Source organism: Peromyscus californicus, unplaced genomic scaffold (assembly GCF_007827085.1).
Source record: "Peromyscus californicus insignis strain IS unplaced genomic scaffold, ASM782708v3 Scaffold_14__1_contigs__length_90479793_seg_2, whole genome shotgun sequence".
In the NCBI taxonomy this organism is placed as follows: Eukaryota; Metazoa; Chordata; class Mammalia; order Rodentia; family Cricetidae; genus Peromyscus; species Peromyscus californicus.
The window spans coordinates 7,170,364-7,185,468 of NW_026294436.1; the positions used below are offsets into that span (position 1 = coordinate 7,170,364).

Sequence of the window (15,105 nt, forward strand, 5' to 3'; positions counted from 1 at the left end):
TTCTTGCTCTGTGTGTTTGTGTGGGCATGTGCATGGAGACCAGAGTCAGGTCAACCTCCAGATGTAGTTGCTCAGTGTTAGGTCCAAAACCCTTTCCCACACCCCAGTGGCAATGCTCATGACATTGTCCTAAACAGAAGGACTGTGACATAATAAACTGTTGTTTTTCCTTTGGCACAGCAGCTGCACCTGAATCTACTGTTGCTTCAGCCAGCAATTTCTGCTCCACAGTTACTGGCCAGCTTCTCAGGCAGCCGCCAGTGGGACTTTTACGTCCAGCCCAATCTGCCTCCTGCCGCTGCCACCAAATGTAGTTTTAACTAAATCTCTATCATTCTATTTCTCAATAAGATTTGGGAGTCAGAGGCTGGGGTGAAAACTTGCTAGCTCAGAGAGGTTACATGTCAGAAAGAGAGCATCCTTCTGCTCTGCCACATTCAAAGTCCCTCCCTACTACTTCCTGTGCGTCTCTCTATCCAACTTCCAGACTCCCTCTGACTCCATGGTTACTTTTTGTCAACCAGTTGCTGGCTCCACCTCCTGACCCATGGTTGATTTTATTTAATTAATGCAAACACCAACTTGGGGGTCACAGTGTGATCAAGTATTCTGCAACAGTAAATAGAAGGACTGTTGTTAGGTAAACAAACCTGAAGATGAGTTTCTGTTTAAAAGAAAAGCAGATCTCCTAAGGTGGGTCGCTGTAAAACAGGAACCCACTTTAATCCTCCAGAAACTGTTACTAGGAGCCCACCAGAGATGATCACTTGGACACAGTTTATAGCCACTTGAAAGTCTTTATTACAGCTGGCTAGGACTACACTCAAGTATTACAGGACCCAAGTATAGTGTTGAGTATTTAGGGTAAGGGGTTTTAAAAGGCAAAAACCACATCCTGGTATCTTACTTGGCAGCTGCAGGGGGAAGTTCTGCACAAGCAGGCAATTCAACAGAAGCTAAGGTAAGCTAGCTGAGGCATCCTGACCTTGGGTCTTAGAATAGAGTTGGGTAATTTTCCACAGGGTTTTCCATCAAGGAGACCAAATTCTGGTTAAGCCCATAATGGCTTCAGCAAGAATACAAGATTGGGGAAGGTTTGCACATCTTCCCTGTCACAGAACCTCTCTTGACCTTCCCCTAGAGGTCAACTACATTGGACAAGGACATCTAGTTCCTGTTGAATTTCAAACCTAGGACAAATAGGCTAATGTGTCTATTTAGCATATCAAAGGACCTGGCTGCCAGGTTCTCCCAGCATCCCTCAGTACCTCCCTGTTACAGGGTATGGCTGGCAAACTCTACCTTTAACTCTGCAACCCAGAGGCTGGGCTGTCCTTCCTCCAGAGGCTCTTCCCTATATAACCCAGACATTTTGGTTACCTTCCCCATTTTTACCTTTGGCCTCCTGGCTGCTGCGCCTGGTTCCCCTCTCTCCCCTCTTCCTTACCCTCTCCGACTCCCCACATGGTCCAGCTCTATAAAATAAAAATGCCTCTAACCTGTAAGCCCCACTTGCCCAAGGACAGATAACTTCCTGAAATGCTGGGGGCTGTTGTTCATGTGAGATAACAAGCCACATATTTTCACTTCTGTAAACAAGATTGGTTGCCTCAATGTCGCAGGATGTGATTGATCACACATAAGCAGGAGATACATAGGCAGGAAATGCATCAGGATGTATGCTTGCTACCAATTGGATGAAGGCAGGAAGTAAGGAGCCTTGAGGGGTTTGCCTTTATAAGCACCTAACTAATGTAATTTGTGGCTATTCTCTAGGAATCCTGGGTATGGACATGGCCAGTGTCTACCATCCCGGCCAGTAGTTAATAAAGCTTACTTCAAATTAGGCTAAAGAACTGTAGTAGTGGTCTTATTCTTGCCACTAGTTAACAACAGTGTATAACTTGTTTTCTGCCCAGCAGGCAGGAGCAGGGGTGGTTAACAGCCTGGTGATCTTGGGGCTATCTGTATGACTGAGACCACACCAGCTCCCTGAGATCCTGAAGATGTTACATGTAGTCAGTCTATAGAACCCATCTTTATGGAAGAGGTCACATGTACTTTACGAAGAATTCTTAAGCTTTTTTTAGTACCTGGGATTGACTTAATTATCAGGAAGATTTTTTTTTTTTTTTTTTTTTTGGTTTTTCGAGACAGGGTTTCTCTGTGTAGCTTTGCGCCTTTCCTGGAACTCACTTGGTAGTCCAGGCTGGCCTCGAACTCACAGAGATCCGCCTGGCTCTGCCTCCCGAGTGCTGGGATTAAAGGCGTGCGCCACCACCGCCCGGCTAAGATTTTTTTTTTTTCAAATTGTGCTGTGATTTAAATGTGCCCCAAATAAACTACCTGGTGTCATACTCTTGAAGCTTGAACCAACAACAGTTACTGGGTTGCGTGAAACCAGACTTCCTCTTTGCCTCCCTCGGACTGACACTCTGTTGGCTGTGGTGGTTGCAGAGACCCCCACACCTGGAAACTTAAAGGCCTATAGGACCTACCCCCCAATAGTTGGACCCTCCTGCTCCCCCAAACAGTTCAAAGCAGATCAGGGCATGTTTATACAGCAGTTGTGGGCCAATCAGCCGCTGACCCTAAGTTAGGGGAGGAAGACCCTTCAAAGACTTAATTTGAAAGAAAAGACTCTTATATGAGGTGATATTTGGGGAGATCTACATCTGTGTTCCCAAGCCACGGACACACGTTTTTGGCTCTAGAACGATCCATGTTTTATTCCTTTGAGGTGAGAGCTGACTTTCGGTGGACAGCGGCCAAACCTGGTTTGTGGGAGCACAGGCAGTGATCCCCAAGTTCTGCAACATTGTGTAGAAAATACTTCACCAACTGAAAGTCCTTGAGAGAGGAAGCAGCTATAACTAGTATGAAAGGAGAGCTGTTGGGGGAGCCCTCAAGATCTTCGGTTCTCTAGCCCATGAGTCTTAAGAGACCGTGAGATCTTAAATTCAATAGCGCACATTGAGGCAGATTATTTCTTGAGGCCACAAGAGAGAGAGTGAGGAAAGGGTTATGGACTGCCCAGGGGAGTCAAGAAGTCTTTTGTAAGGCCTTGGGGAAAAGGCATGGGATGTTTCAGACCAGTGGGAGGAGGAAGGGCTCTTGCTAATGTGTGAGGTGTGGAGGAGGAATGCATTTCCTTAACATCTAGCCCCCTCACGCCTGAATCTGGCCATCCGAGCTCTGTGAGCCTCCTGCCATTCCCAGGAATCTTGACACCCGAGGAGTCTGTTTACAGACTCCCAGGCTCTCAGAAGAGTGTCCATGTCTCTCTGTAGCAGCAGGGGTCCCAGGATCAACTATGAGGACCAGAGAGGGAGGCTCCAGATGGGCTTAACTTGAGCAACATCTGGTCTGGAACTTAATATTTCTTTTCTGGAGTCCTGGTACTGGATACTGGGGGCCTGTTACAGATTCACAGACAAGCTCTTCATAGGGCACAGGTTAGGGTGGCCTGATTAGCCCCTGGTTTAAATCTAACAGGAACGGTGTGATAATGTTAGCAAGTGTGAGAGAAGGATTGCTGCTGGATCTCCAGAAGCAAGTGCACCTGAGATTCCCAGTCACTCAGACACAATGCCAACCCTTGTTCCACCCACTATCCCCTAGAACCTGGGCGACTGATCCCAGAGAACCTCTGAGTATCTCATGGCCAATGGCTGCACTGAAGGAACTTTTCCTTGTCATCGACTGCAGAATAAAACACAGGTGACCGTTCCCTGCCTCTTTTCATCTACAGGAGATCTGAAGGGGGTGGGGGGAAGCTCTTTGGACGATCTGGAAGGTGATTTGGGTCACTTAGGAACTGAGGTTACAACTTTCAAGTCAAGAGATGTATTTCTTGTAACATCCACTAGAGGGCACAGGTTCCCCAACACCGTCAACACACCCATTCTGAGGTGTGGTAGCCTTAGGAAGGTCTGGACAAGCTGGGAGTGAGATAAAAGAAATGGGTGCTTGCTCATGAGTGGGGAAACTGAGGCAGACACAAACACTCACTGACATGTGAACAGATTCAAGTTCATGTAACAAAGCCTGAGCCAGAAAGTCACTGTGACGTTAATCTTGATCTTCACTTGACGGGGTCCAGAATCTCCAAGCACACAAGCCTCCCTGTGAGGTTGTTTCCAGGCTGAGATGATGGAGGTGGAAAGACCCTCCCTACTTGTGAGTGACACAATCCCATGGGCTGGGGTCCCGGATGGAATAAAAATGAGAAAGTGAGCTGGGCACCAGCATCCACCTCTCTCGGCTTCCTGACTGTGGATGCCGTGTGACCAGCTGCCTCACACTCAGCCTGGCACCACGATGGCTGTACCCTGGCACCCTGGCACCACAATGGCTGTACCCCGGTACCCTGGCACCATGATGACTGTACTCTGGCACCACGATGGCTGTACCCTGGTACCCTGGCACCATGATGACTGTACTCTGGCACCATGATGGCTGTACCCTGGCACCCTGGCACCACGATGGCTGTACCCTGGTACCCTGGCACCATGATGGCTGTACCCTGGCACCCTGGCACCACAATGGCTGTACCCTGGTACCCTGGCACCACGATGGCTGTACCCTGGTACCCTGGCACCATGATGGCTGTACTCTGGCACCATGATGGCTGTACCCTGGCACCATGATCCAAAACAAATTCTTTCTCTCTTAAGTTGCTTTTGTCACAGCAATGAAAAATTCATCAATACAGGTCTGAATGCAATGTTGGGCACCTGGGAGAAGAGAGGGTGAGGCAGTAGCGCCAGCCAGAGGCTTAGGAACTGGTGGCCGGGAGCTGCTGAACGAAGCAGACGAGTGTATCATCTGAACTCGGAGGGAGTCAGGTCCTGGACTTGTCCTCTGTGGTGCCAGAGCTAAGTAGACATATTGAATGCAGGGCCCAGTTTATGCAGCGCTGGGGTTGGGACTTGGACGTCACAGATGCTCAACAGACACTCTGCCAGCCGGGCCTCACCCTCAACACAGCGGAAGCCAACTCTCTCTGCCAGACAGGTTCAGATGAACAGGCTGCCTATCCCACAGGATGAGAAATGAGCGGCTGCCCTGCAGATGATGGGCAGCTGAAGGGATCCTGAGCCGTGATGGTCTCCTGTGGTTTCCTGACAATCAGTCGCTATGCTGTTCCAAAGGGGTAAGTCGTCCTGGAATCAGTGTGTGTGTGTGTGTGTGTGTGTGTGTGTGTGTGTGTGTGTGTGTGTGTGTATGTGAAAGAGACAGAGGTTTTGACAATTTAAAATTATTGTTGACTGCTGATCTTGGTTGTTAATTTGGATCTAGAATCACCTTGGCAATGAATCTTGGGGTGTGTCTGTCAGACCAGGAACTTTATACAGGGATTATCTGGCTTAGATTGAGATGGGGAGACCCATCCTACATGTGGCCATCACTGTCCATGGTCTGGGGTTCCAGACTGGGGAAAAAGGGGAAAGTGAGCTGAGCACTTCCTGGCTGTGGATGCCATGTGACCAGCTGCCTCAAGCTCCTGCCACCACACCTTCCTCACTGGATGGCATGTCTTTCCTGCCATGATGGGCTTTATTCCAGGAACCATGAGCCAGAATAAAGCCTTCTTTCCTTAACTCAATTGTTGGATTTTGTTATAGCAACAAGACAAGTAATTACACACACACACACACACACACACACACACACACACACACACACACAGAAGAGACTAGAAGGAATACATCCAAACATACCTGGAGTGTGACAAAATTCAAACACCATCAATCTTCCTGGCTTGTGCATATGAATGGAGGACTGTTAAAAGGCCAGGATTCCTGGCATCTTTGTGATGACTTTCTGCCGCAGGTGCTTCTGGGAGTTCCCAGAGGGATCCTGTCCAGTTGTTCCCATGAATCTGCAGGTTCTAGTCTTACAGTGTCCACCCCTGTGCTAGCCCTAGCCAGGCTCAGCCACCAGCACAGCTGGTCCAGGAGCCAGTGTTCCCACCCAGGTGGTTTCCTTGGGAGTGGCTGCTAAGGCCAAAGTCCTAGTGAGATTCTGGGCAGAGGTGGGAAGTCAGATTCCTCCCAGATCCTTCTGACACCACAAAAGACTCCCAGAAACTCTCTTGGCATGTGTGCGCGCGCGCGCGTGTGTGTGTGTGTGTGTGTGTGTGTGTGTGTGTGTGTGTGTGTGTGTGTATGTGTGTCACAAATCTGGGTGCATGTGTAAATGTGGGTAGAGGCCAGAGGACAACTTCAGGTGTAATTTCTCAGGATGTTGTCCACATTGTTTTTTAAGGTAGGGTCTCTCCAGCAGGGCAGTGGTGGCACACTCCTTTAATCCCGACACAGGGCCAGCCTGGTCTACAAAGTGAGTTCAGGACAGCCAGCGCTGTTACACAGAGAAACGCTGTCTCAAAAACAAACAAACAAAACAAAACAAGCAAACAAAAAAGGCCAGGGCCTCTCACTAGCCTAGAACTTACCAAGTAGGCTAGATGGGCCGGCCATTGGCCCCGGGATCTTCTCCCTTCCCCAACCTCTTGCCCACCAGCACTGGGATTAGGCGTGTGTACCTCTATAGGCAGCCTTTGACAGGGTTCTTGGGATAGCATTCAGGTCCTCACGCTTGCAAGGCGAGCACTCTACTGACTGAACCGTCTCCTCGGCCCCTGGCCCTTAGCCCCTTGTCTCGGTGACTCCTGCCTTGCTCAGGAAGGCAGGCTTTGTTACAGCACAGTCTTGCACTAACAATCTCTCAGGGAGTCATCATAGCAATGACATATTTTTTATTTTCAGAAAGAAAAAATATAGTTTAAAAACAAGGCATCTGCATTTCAATTCCCACCTCTAGAAACTTTAATTCCAAAAATGGCTCGACTGTAAATGGTCTCAGAGGACCTCCGTGGCCTCGTAAGGTGAAGGGGGCAGCTGATACAACAGTGGTTTTTATTCTAGAATCAAGTACGAGTTGAGAGCTTTGAGCCGAAGATTCTTCATTTCCTCTAGCACTTTTTCCCCCACCTTCTCTGGTGGCTGGGCTGTGTCTTTGACATCCCTGAATATTGGAAACAGAACAAAAATACACTGAGCCACTTACTAAACACGCAAGTCAAGCCAGCTAGATGGCTCCATGGTTAAAGGCAACAGCCCTAAGGCTGATGATCTGAGTCCCATCCTGGGACCCACAGGATGGAAGGAGAGAGACAAGTACCCTCTGGCCTCCATGGTCTGCTTACCATGGCCCATGCAGGCCCCCATACATATATTCATATGAGCACACACAAATTCAGTCAATGATGTTCTTTGAAAGAATTTAGAAGCTGGAAAGTTGACTCAGTGGGTAAAGGCACTTGCTGCCCTGCCTTGAGACAAGAGTCTGATTCCTAGGACCCACATCATGGAAGGAGAGAACCTCTCTCTCTCTCTCTCTCTCTCTCTCTCTCTCTCTCTCTCTCTCTCACACACACACACACACACACACACACACACACACACACACACACCAAGTAAGCAAACTTAAAAAAAAAAAACACATACACACACAAATTACTCTGATGTCCTGTGAGGATTGGAAGTTCTGCTTTGATATAGAAAGAAAGTTTTGACTCTACTTGTAACTTAGTAACCAGTGAGAACCTTCAGTCCCTGAGTGACTCAAACTGGACTTAGGTCTCGGCTATACAGTTTTCTACAGTCTCCACCTCCAATTCAGCACCCCCGTGAAGGTGAAGTGAGAAAGCAGTCACACAGATTCGACAAGGTGCTGTCTCAATGCTCAGACAGCAATAGCTGGGTTTGCATCCGTGTGTATTCGGATGTGTGTGTGTGTGACTGCAGATGTGTGTGTGTGTGTGTGTGTGTGTGTGTGTGTGTGTGTGTGTGTGTGTGTGTGTGTGTGTAGGCCAGAGGTACACGTTAGGTGTCTCCCTTGGGGGCTCTTAGCCTTAGTTTTTGAGACAGGGTCTCTCACTGAACTTGGAGCTAATTCAGTTAAGCTGGCAGTCAGTCCCAGCAATCCTCCTGTCTCTGCTCCACCAGGACTGAGATCACAGTACACACTCTCATGTCTTACTTTTTTTTTTTTTTTAATTTTTGAGACAAGGTTTTTCTATGTAGCCCTGGCTGTTCTGATATTCACTATCAAGGGTGGCCTTGAACTCACAGAGATCCTCTACCTTTCAATTGCCGGGAATAAAGGAATGCCCCACCTCGTCCAATTTGCCTCTTTAAAAAACAAAACAAACCATAGGTTCTGGGGGATTAATTTGGAGTTCTCATGCTTGCTGAGCACAAACTTACTGACTGATCCTCCCTATATCTCGATTCAAGTTTTAAAAATATTTTATTGTTATTTTAAAAAAAATTATGTGTATGTGTACATGTATGGGGTTATGCATATGAATGCGGTGCCCAGAAGAGGGGATTGGATCTCCAGAAGCTGGAGTTACAGACAGTTTTGAGCTGATGTGAGTGCTGGGAATTGAACTTGGGTTCTCTGGAAGAGCGGTATGCATTCTAAACCCCTGAATCATCTCTCCAGCCCTGTGGATTCAATTTTTAAAGGCTTACTTGTTAAAGCATTTGACAGAGATGATTACGTATAAATGTGACACACATTTAAATATTTGAAGCATTGGAGCTATGCCTCTTTCAAAGCTTGAGATGCTGAGATTCAGACATTATGACAGTTCTGACCTTCACCTAGGGTGGATCTTATTCCAGGTAAAAAACACCCACTTACTTCTCCTTCTTGAATTCCTTGCTGTTGAGCACGGGGAATTCCACTTGGATCATTTCCGGAGTTAGCATGATTTCTATACTCTGCTCACAGATATCCCTGGAAGAGAGTAAGATGTTGAGTGGGAACAGCTTCTTTCTCAGCATAAAAACAGGACGGACTACAGGTCATTTGGGAGCCTTCATTCTGGCGCTTCCCAGTGTCACAGCTACTTCTGCTGAGTCCATGTGCAGAGAAGCAGAGGATAGACAAACGACCTCCACCAGCCAACGATGCTGAGGGAGATATTTATAACCAGGGAATGAAAAGCTGTTCTTAAAAAGGGGCCACAGATTCCAGGCTCCCTTCAAGTGCACCTGGACCGTTTATCAGATGGCCCATGTCCCTACTGTAATGAAGCCCAAAAGGTTTCCAAAGATTGGAGTCATTCAAGAATGTTCTCTGGACACAATGGGATTAAAATAGATCCAAGGCCACAGATAACTAGAAATCCACAGCTGCTGTGAGATCAGAGTATTTCTCCTGAAACTTTTATTTTTAAAAACAACATACAATGTGTTAAGTACCATTGTGACATTTTGGAGCAAAGTGTGTTTTTGTGATTCTCTCCCCCCATCTCCCCTCTCTCCTGCCACCCTGTGTCTCCCTTGCGCCTCCCCACTCGAGATGAATTACTCTTTCATGTCCCATGTGTCTCTTCACCTATCCCCCTCCTTCCTCATCCCCTATTATCACCCTCTCCGTCTCCTCCAGATTTTCAGGCTTTATTCACACACACATCTGCTTACATGTTTATATGTGCACACTCTAGGTCAGGACCTGCACACGAGAGAGAACATTTTTGTCTTTCTGAGTTTGGGTCACCTTGGGAACAATCTATGTCTAAATAGCCTTTAGTGAAAGAAATTCAAAGGATCTGCTTTATTTATTATTTATTCTCTCTCTCTCTGTCTCTCTCTGTCTTTGTGTGTGTATGTATGTGTGTGTGAGAGATAAATAGATGAGAGAGACAGAGAGAGAGAGAGAGAGAGAGAGAGAGAGAGAGAGAGAGAGAGAGGTGAATGCCATATGGATGCCACAACCTTGCCTTCTATCTTGTTTGAGGCAGGGTCTCTGCTGTTCACAGCTGTTCAGCCCCGGCTAGTTGGCCAGTGAGAGTCAAGTGACTCTCCAGTCTCTGCCTTCCATGTTGGAGATAAGGAAGCTGATAATAGGGGCTAATGTTTCCAGAATCACCGATGTAATAAATGCTCACTCCCAACTACATGGGGACATGACAATGAGACCTCAGTGGGGCCATGCATGTTACTGCTTGCCAGGCACTGCCTGATGTACATTTAATGCTTGGAAATGTTATATTCTGATCACTAGCCTCCTCCTCAGCACCACATTGTCTCATTTAATTCTGATACACTACTCTCAAGAATCAGGTACCAGTTCAAAGATGAGGAAACTGAGTCACAACAGTGTGCGCACCAGTGATGAATGAAGGAGGTGGTGTTTCTGCTCTGGTCTTCTGTCTCTGTAAGTGGGCAGGTATAGAGCATATTGTCTAGGTAAAACTCGGCCTGAGAAGTACCTGGTAACTCTGCAGGCCCCTGCTCAGGCCACAGGCAAGCCACTTTTTTGTGGATTCGTGCCCCACAAGTTGGACGTCAGATGTTGTCTGAATCTTAGATGGTCTTTTAATACAAAACTCAGAGCCAGATATCAGGGTGAAAGCTGAAAGATCAGAGAAGCAGAGCAGCCAGCCACTAGTTCTTACTTCTACGAAATCCTCAGCCTCAAACGAGTGAGTTCCTGTTTCCTCACGCCTTCCTCTGCCCAGACATCACTTCCTGGTATTAAAGGCATGTGTCCTTCCCAACCAAAGGCATGAGATTGCAAGTGCTGGGGTTAAAGGTGTGTGCCACCACTGCCTGGCCTCTGTGTCTAATCTAGTGGCTGGCTCTGTCCTCTGATCCTCAGGCAAGTTTATTAGGGTGCACAATGCATCACCAAAGGCAGGGCCAGACAGGACTCCTTCTCAGCCTGAAGCAAACAGAGACCACCCTATCACGCCTGCAGCACTCTCAAGAAAGGGTCTTCGACATGGGCTGGAGAGAGAGCGCAGCAGGTAAAGGTGCTTGTTGTGAAGTCTGGCCATCTGCATTGGGTCCCTGGGCCCCACGTGGTGGAAGGAGAGAACTGACTCCTGCAAGTTGTCCTCTGACTGTCTCATGAGGACACACACACACACACACACACACACACACACACACACACTTAAACAAATATTATTTCAAAGAATTAAAAAGAAAGGGCCGTATGCAGTACTTTGGGTAGACCTTCAATCTTCCTTTGAAGAGTTTGCTTCCAAGTGCGTATGTCCGAGGGTACTGTCAGCTCTCAGAGCACGTGGGCAGGCATCAGAGGAATTGGCTATCTGCCTCGGATATTTAGGATTTCACTAATTGGTTATTTTGCATGGAAATGTGTTGATAAGAGACAGAAATAGAGTTTGCCATGAGTAACTAACTATTTTTGAGTGTGTACTGGGTGTGAGATACTTCACCTGGCAAGAACGAGGCATTTCCTGTGCTCAGCAAGCAGGCCGGCATGGGCCCTGGTCTACGGCACCGATGGATGGTCATTAGAGGGATTGTCGGGGTTTCTTTGCGTCATTGTAACTTTCAGTATAATTTAGAACAGGAAAGTTTGGGTTGATTAAGAGGGAAAGTAAGAGCTGGGAGATGACTCAGTCAATCAAGTGTTTGCTGTATAAGCACGAGGGCCTGAGTCCGGTCCCCAGAAACTGGGGTGGAGTAGCGCATGTTTATGACTCCAGCACTGGGGAGGCGGAGTCAGGCAGGTTCTCGGGCTTGCTGGCCAACCAGCCTGGCACAGTTGGTAAGCTACAGGCCGGTGAGAGATCCTGTTTCAAACAACAACACACTAGGAAAGTGTCATGGGTTGGCCTCTAGCCCCCACATGCATGAGCAGTGTGGCACAATGTGGCAGACACAGGCACGCACACATGGAGAAAGCGATGATCCCTATGGAGAAGCATTTGCAGAGTGGGCAGTGGCGGGTGGTGTAGCTGAGGCACACGTGCCTGAGGAGTTTGGGTATCACATCAAGGGGCTCACAGTACAGAAGACGCTCTGGGGCCTGAACCTGTGCCCTGTTTGGATCCCATCTCCTGTTCTCGTGTCCGCTGCTGGGTCTCTAGCTGGATTTAAGGACACGTGTTAGATGCCGATTAGTAAAAGGAAATGCAGGTGCCTTGCTAGGTTATATTTCTTGTGTGTATGTGAGTGTGTGTGAGTATGTGTGTGGGATACATGTGTCCATGTGGTATATGTGTATATGTGGTCTGTGTGTACGCACAGAGTCCAGAGGTCAGTGTCTGGTATCTTCCTCTATTGCCCTCCTTTTTTTTTTTTTTTGGAGACAGGCTTTTTTGCTGAATCTGGAGAGCCCTGATTCAGACAGACTGGCTGCCCTGTAAGCATCAACGATCTGCTTGCCTCCATGACCTCAGCAGATCTGCTTGCCTCCATGACCTCAGCAGATCTGCTTGCCTCCATGACCTCAGCAGATCTGCTTGCCTCCATGACCTCAGCATCATCAGCCTGGGATTACAGGTGTGTGTTACTACGTTTGGCTTTCTTTTTCTTTCTTTCTTTCTTTCTTTCTTTCTTCCTTTCTTCCTTCCTTCCTTTCTTCCTTCCTTTCTTTCTTTCTTTCTTTCTTTCTTTCTTTCTTTCTTTCTTTCTTTCTTTCTTTCTTTCTTTCTTTCTTTCTTTCTTTTTCTTTCTTTCCTTCCTTCCTTCCTTCCTTCCTTCCTTCCTTCCTTCCTTTCTTTCTTTCTCTCTTTCTTCCTTATTTTCTTTTTTTAAGTTATGGCTGTTTGCTTGAATGCATGATGTATACGATGTGTGTGCCTGGTGCCCACAGAGGCCAGAAGAAGATATTGGATCCCCCAGAACTGGACTTACAGGCAGTGGTAAGCTGCCATGCAGGTGCTGGGAATCAAACCTGGGTCCTCTTCGAGAGCAGCCAGTGCTCTTAACTGCTGAGTCACCTCTCTGGCCCATGTCTGGTTTTGTGTGTGTGTGCTGAGGATCTGAAGTTGGTCTTCACGCTTGTGTGGCAAGCATGTGACTAACTAGCCATGTTCCCCGCTCCTCACGTCTTAGACATTCGGGGTAGTCTGTTCTGCACTATGAGCCAAGTGTCTCAGTTCCCGGTGGCACAGTTGGGCATCAGACTTACCTGATCCTTTAGGGTAGACACTCAGGTGCTGTGTATGCTTCCACAATCCCTCACAGCACCTCCCATGGAAAGCAACACCTTACACACCAAAAGCCCCAAAAATAAAATTGGAAAAATACCTCTCGGTAGTTTCCAGTCTGTCTTCCTCTGGCAGGCCGTCCAGCGGGGCGGGGATGTCTTCCGGCAGCATCACAGTACTGTACCAGTCACCTCTGTGGAAAATAACACAAGCAGTGAGGACTGCAGCTGCGTCGGCACTCACGTGGGCCCTCGTGGGACACAGGCTCTCACAGACGCCACGGAAGCCTCAGGCTCGCCACTTAGCTGAGGATGACCTTGAACTTATGATCTTTCTGCCTCTACCTCTCAAGTTCTGGGATTATAGGTGTGTGGCATGGCGCCATGCCTGGTCTATGCTGTGTTGGGGCTGGAACCCAGGGCTTCCTAATGCTAGGCAAGCCCTCTACTCACTGAGCTACATCCCCAGCCCCTAGGATATGGATATAGAGTATGCATGTGTAGTGTGTGCATATATATATATGCGTGTTTGCATGTGTGGGCACATGTGTGGGTGTAGATCTACATGCATTTGCATGTGGAGCCCAGAGGTTGATTTCAGGTGCCTTCTTTCACCGGCTTCTACCTTATACACTCAGACAGTCTCTCACTGAACCCACAGCTCACTGATCGGGCAGCCTGGCTAGACAGTTCACTCTGGGGAATCCCTGTCTCTGCCTCCCAAGGGCTGGGGTTACAGCTCACACCATCTTGCTCAGCATTTTCATGGGTGCTGGGGATCTGAATTCTTGTCCTGATATTTGCATGGCAAACACTTTACCCACTGAGCCGTCTTCCCAGCCTCTAGAAATATAACTTACTATTTAAAAAGCCTTGCGTATGTAGGACATTAAAACAGTTGTGCAAAGGAAAATTTTTTAAAAAAAGTTTTGACTAGTTCTGAGTTTGGGATACACATGAGTATTCTACATATTGAGAAAATAACATTAAATTTGTCAGAAAGGGGGATTAAGAATCTGAAAGGAAACTGAACAGTTAGTCCCACAGTTACAGTAGAGGGAAGAAAGAAAGAGAGGACTGGAGAAAGAGAGTAGTGGTTAGAGTCCTTCCAGAGGACCCGAGTTCAGTTCCCAGCACCAATTTGGGTGGCTCACCACCGCCCGCAGCTCCAGGTCCGGGGGATCTGACGACCTCTTCCAGACACCGTAGGCACATTCCCCCACACAGACAAGCACATACACACCTAATCAAACAAAACAAATCTTTAAAACAAAAAAAGAAAGAAAGAGAGAGAGAGAGAGAGAGAGAGAGAGAGAGAGAGAGAGAGAGAGAGAAAGAAAGAAAGAAAGAAAAAGAAAGAAAGAAAGAAAGAAAGAAAGAAAGAAAGAAAAAGGGGGTGGGGAGAAGAAAGACAACAAAACAGCCCAGTAACGTACAGGCGTGGTGTGTGATGCCACCCCCCCCCCCCCCAGACTTAGGCAGGCTGGGAGCAAAAGGCAATTAAATAACTCGGAGCTTTATTATTCTACTTGCTCATCAACGTGTTTACTCATGAGGCATTTCTGAGACCGTGCTCAGATGAGCTATCAGCTCGAAGGTTCTCACAGCACAGAAGAAAAGAAATACAAGCGTGTGGAGGTTTCTGCAAGCACAGCTCAGCGGTTGAGCGCCCCTGTAGCCCTGGGTAGCATGTGGCCCTGTGTTCAGTCACAGCACCACACTATGGTGGTTTGCATGAGAATGTCCCCCACAGGCTCATGTGTTGAAACTGGTCCCCATGGCGCTGTTTGAGAATGGTTACAAAACCTTTAGAAGGTGGAGCCCTGCTGAGGAGGACATCACCTTCAGGAGGTGGAGCCCTGCTGAGGAGGACATCACCTTCAGGAGGTGGAGCCCTGCTGAGGAGGACACCACTGGGTGGACTGAGGATTTACAGCCTGGCTCCACTTGCTGTTCTCTCTACTTCTTGTGTGTGGATGAATGTGATCTTCGACAATTGATACCAGGACAGCCTCAATCCTTCCATGCTTTACTGCCACGATGGGCTCTCTCCTTCTGGAACTGCAGCCTTCTGGAATAAAGCCTGTTCTCTTCTAGGTTACTGTTGGTCATGGTATT

At 47.8% G+C, this 15,105-nt stretch overlaps 1 protein-coding gene and 1 long non-coding RNA gene across 2 annotated transcripts in view; one reads left to right on the forward strand and one right to left on the reverse strand.

The window, feature by feature from the left end:
• Nucleotides 1–2,140: 2,140 nt before the first annotated feature.
• The window catches only part of LOC128109595 (uncharacterized), a 16,796-nt gene continuing 3,831 nt past the window's right edge, over nucleotides 2,141–15,105 (forward strand). The window contains exons 1-2 of the long non-coding RNA XR_008217841.1: nucleotides 2,141–5,155; nucleotides 12,149–12,338. This is a non-coding gene — a long non-coding RNA (uncharacterized LOC128109595). The remainder of the gene's footprint in view (nucleotides 5,156–12,148; nucleotides 12,339–15,105) is intronic.
• The window catches only part of Cfap221 (cilia and flagella associated protein 221), an 81,075-nt gene continuing 72,707 nt past the window's right edge, over nucleotides 6,738–15,105 (reverse strand). The window contains 3 exon segments of the mRNA XM_052736742.1: nucleotides 6,738–7,029; nucleotides 8,716–8,811; nucleotides 13,089–13,181. Of these exon segments, the coding sequence (XP_052592702.1) occupies nucleotides 6,921–7,029; nucleotides 8,716–8,811; nucleotides 13,089–13,181 (298 nt within the window). The 3' untranslated portion in view covers nucleotides 6,738–6,920.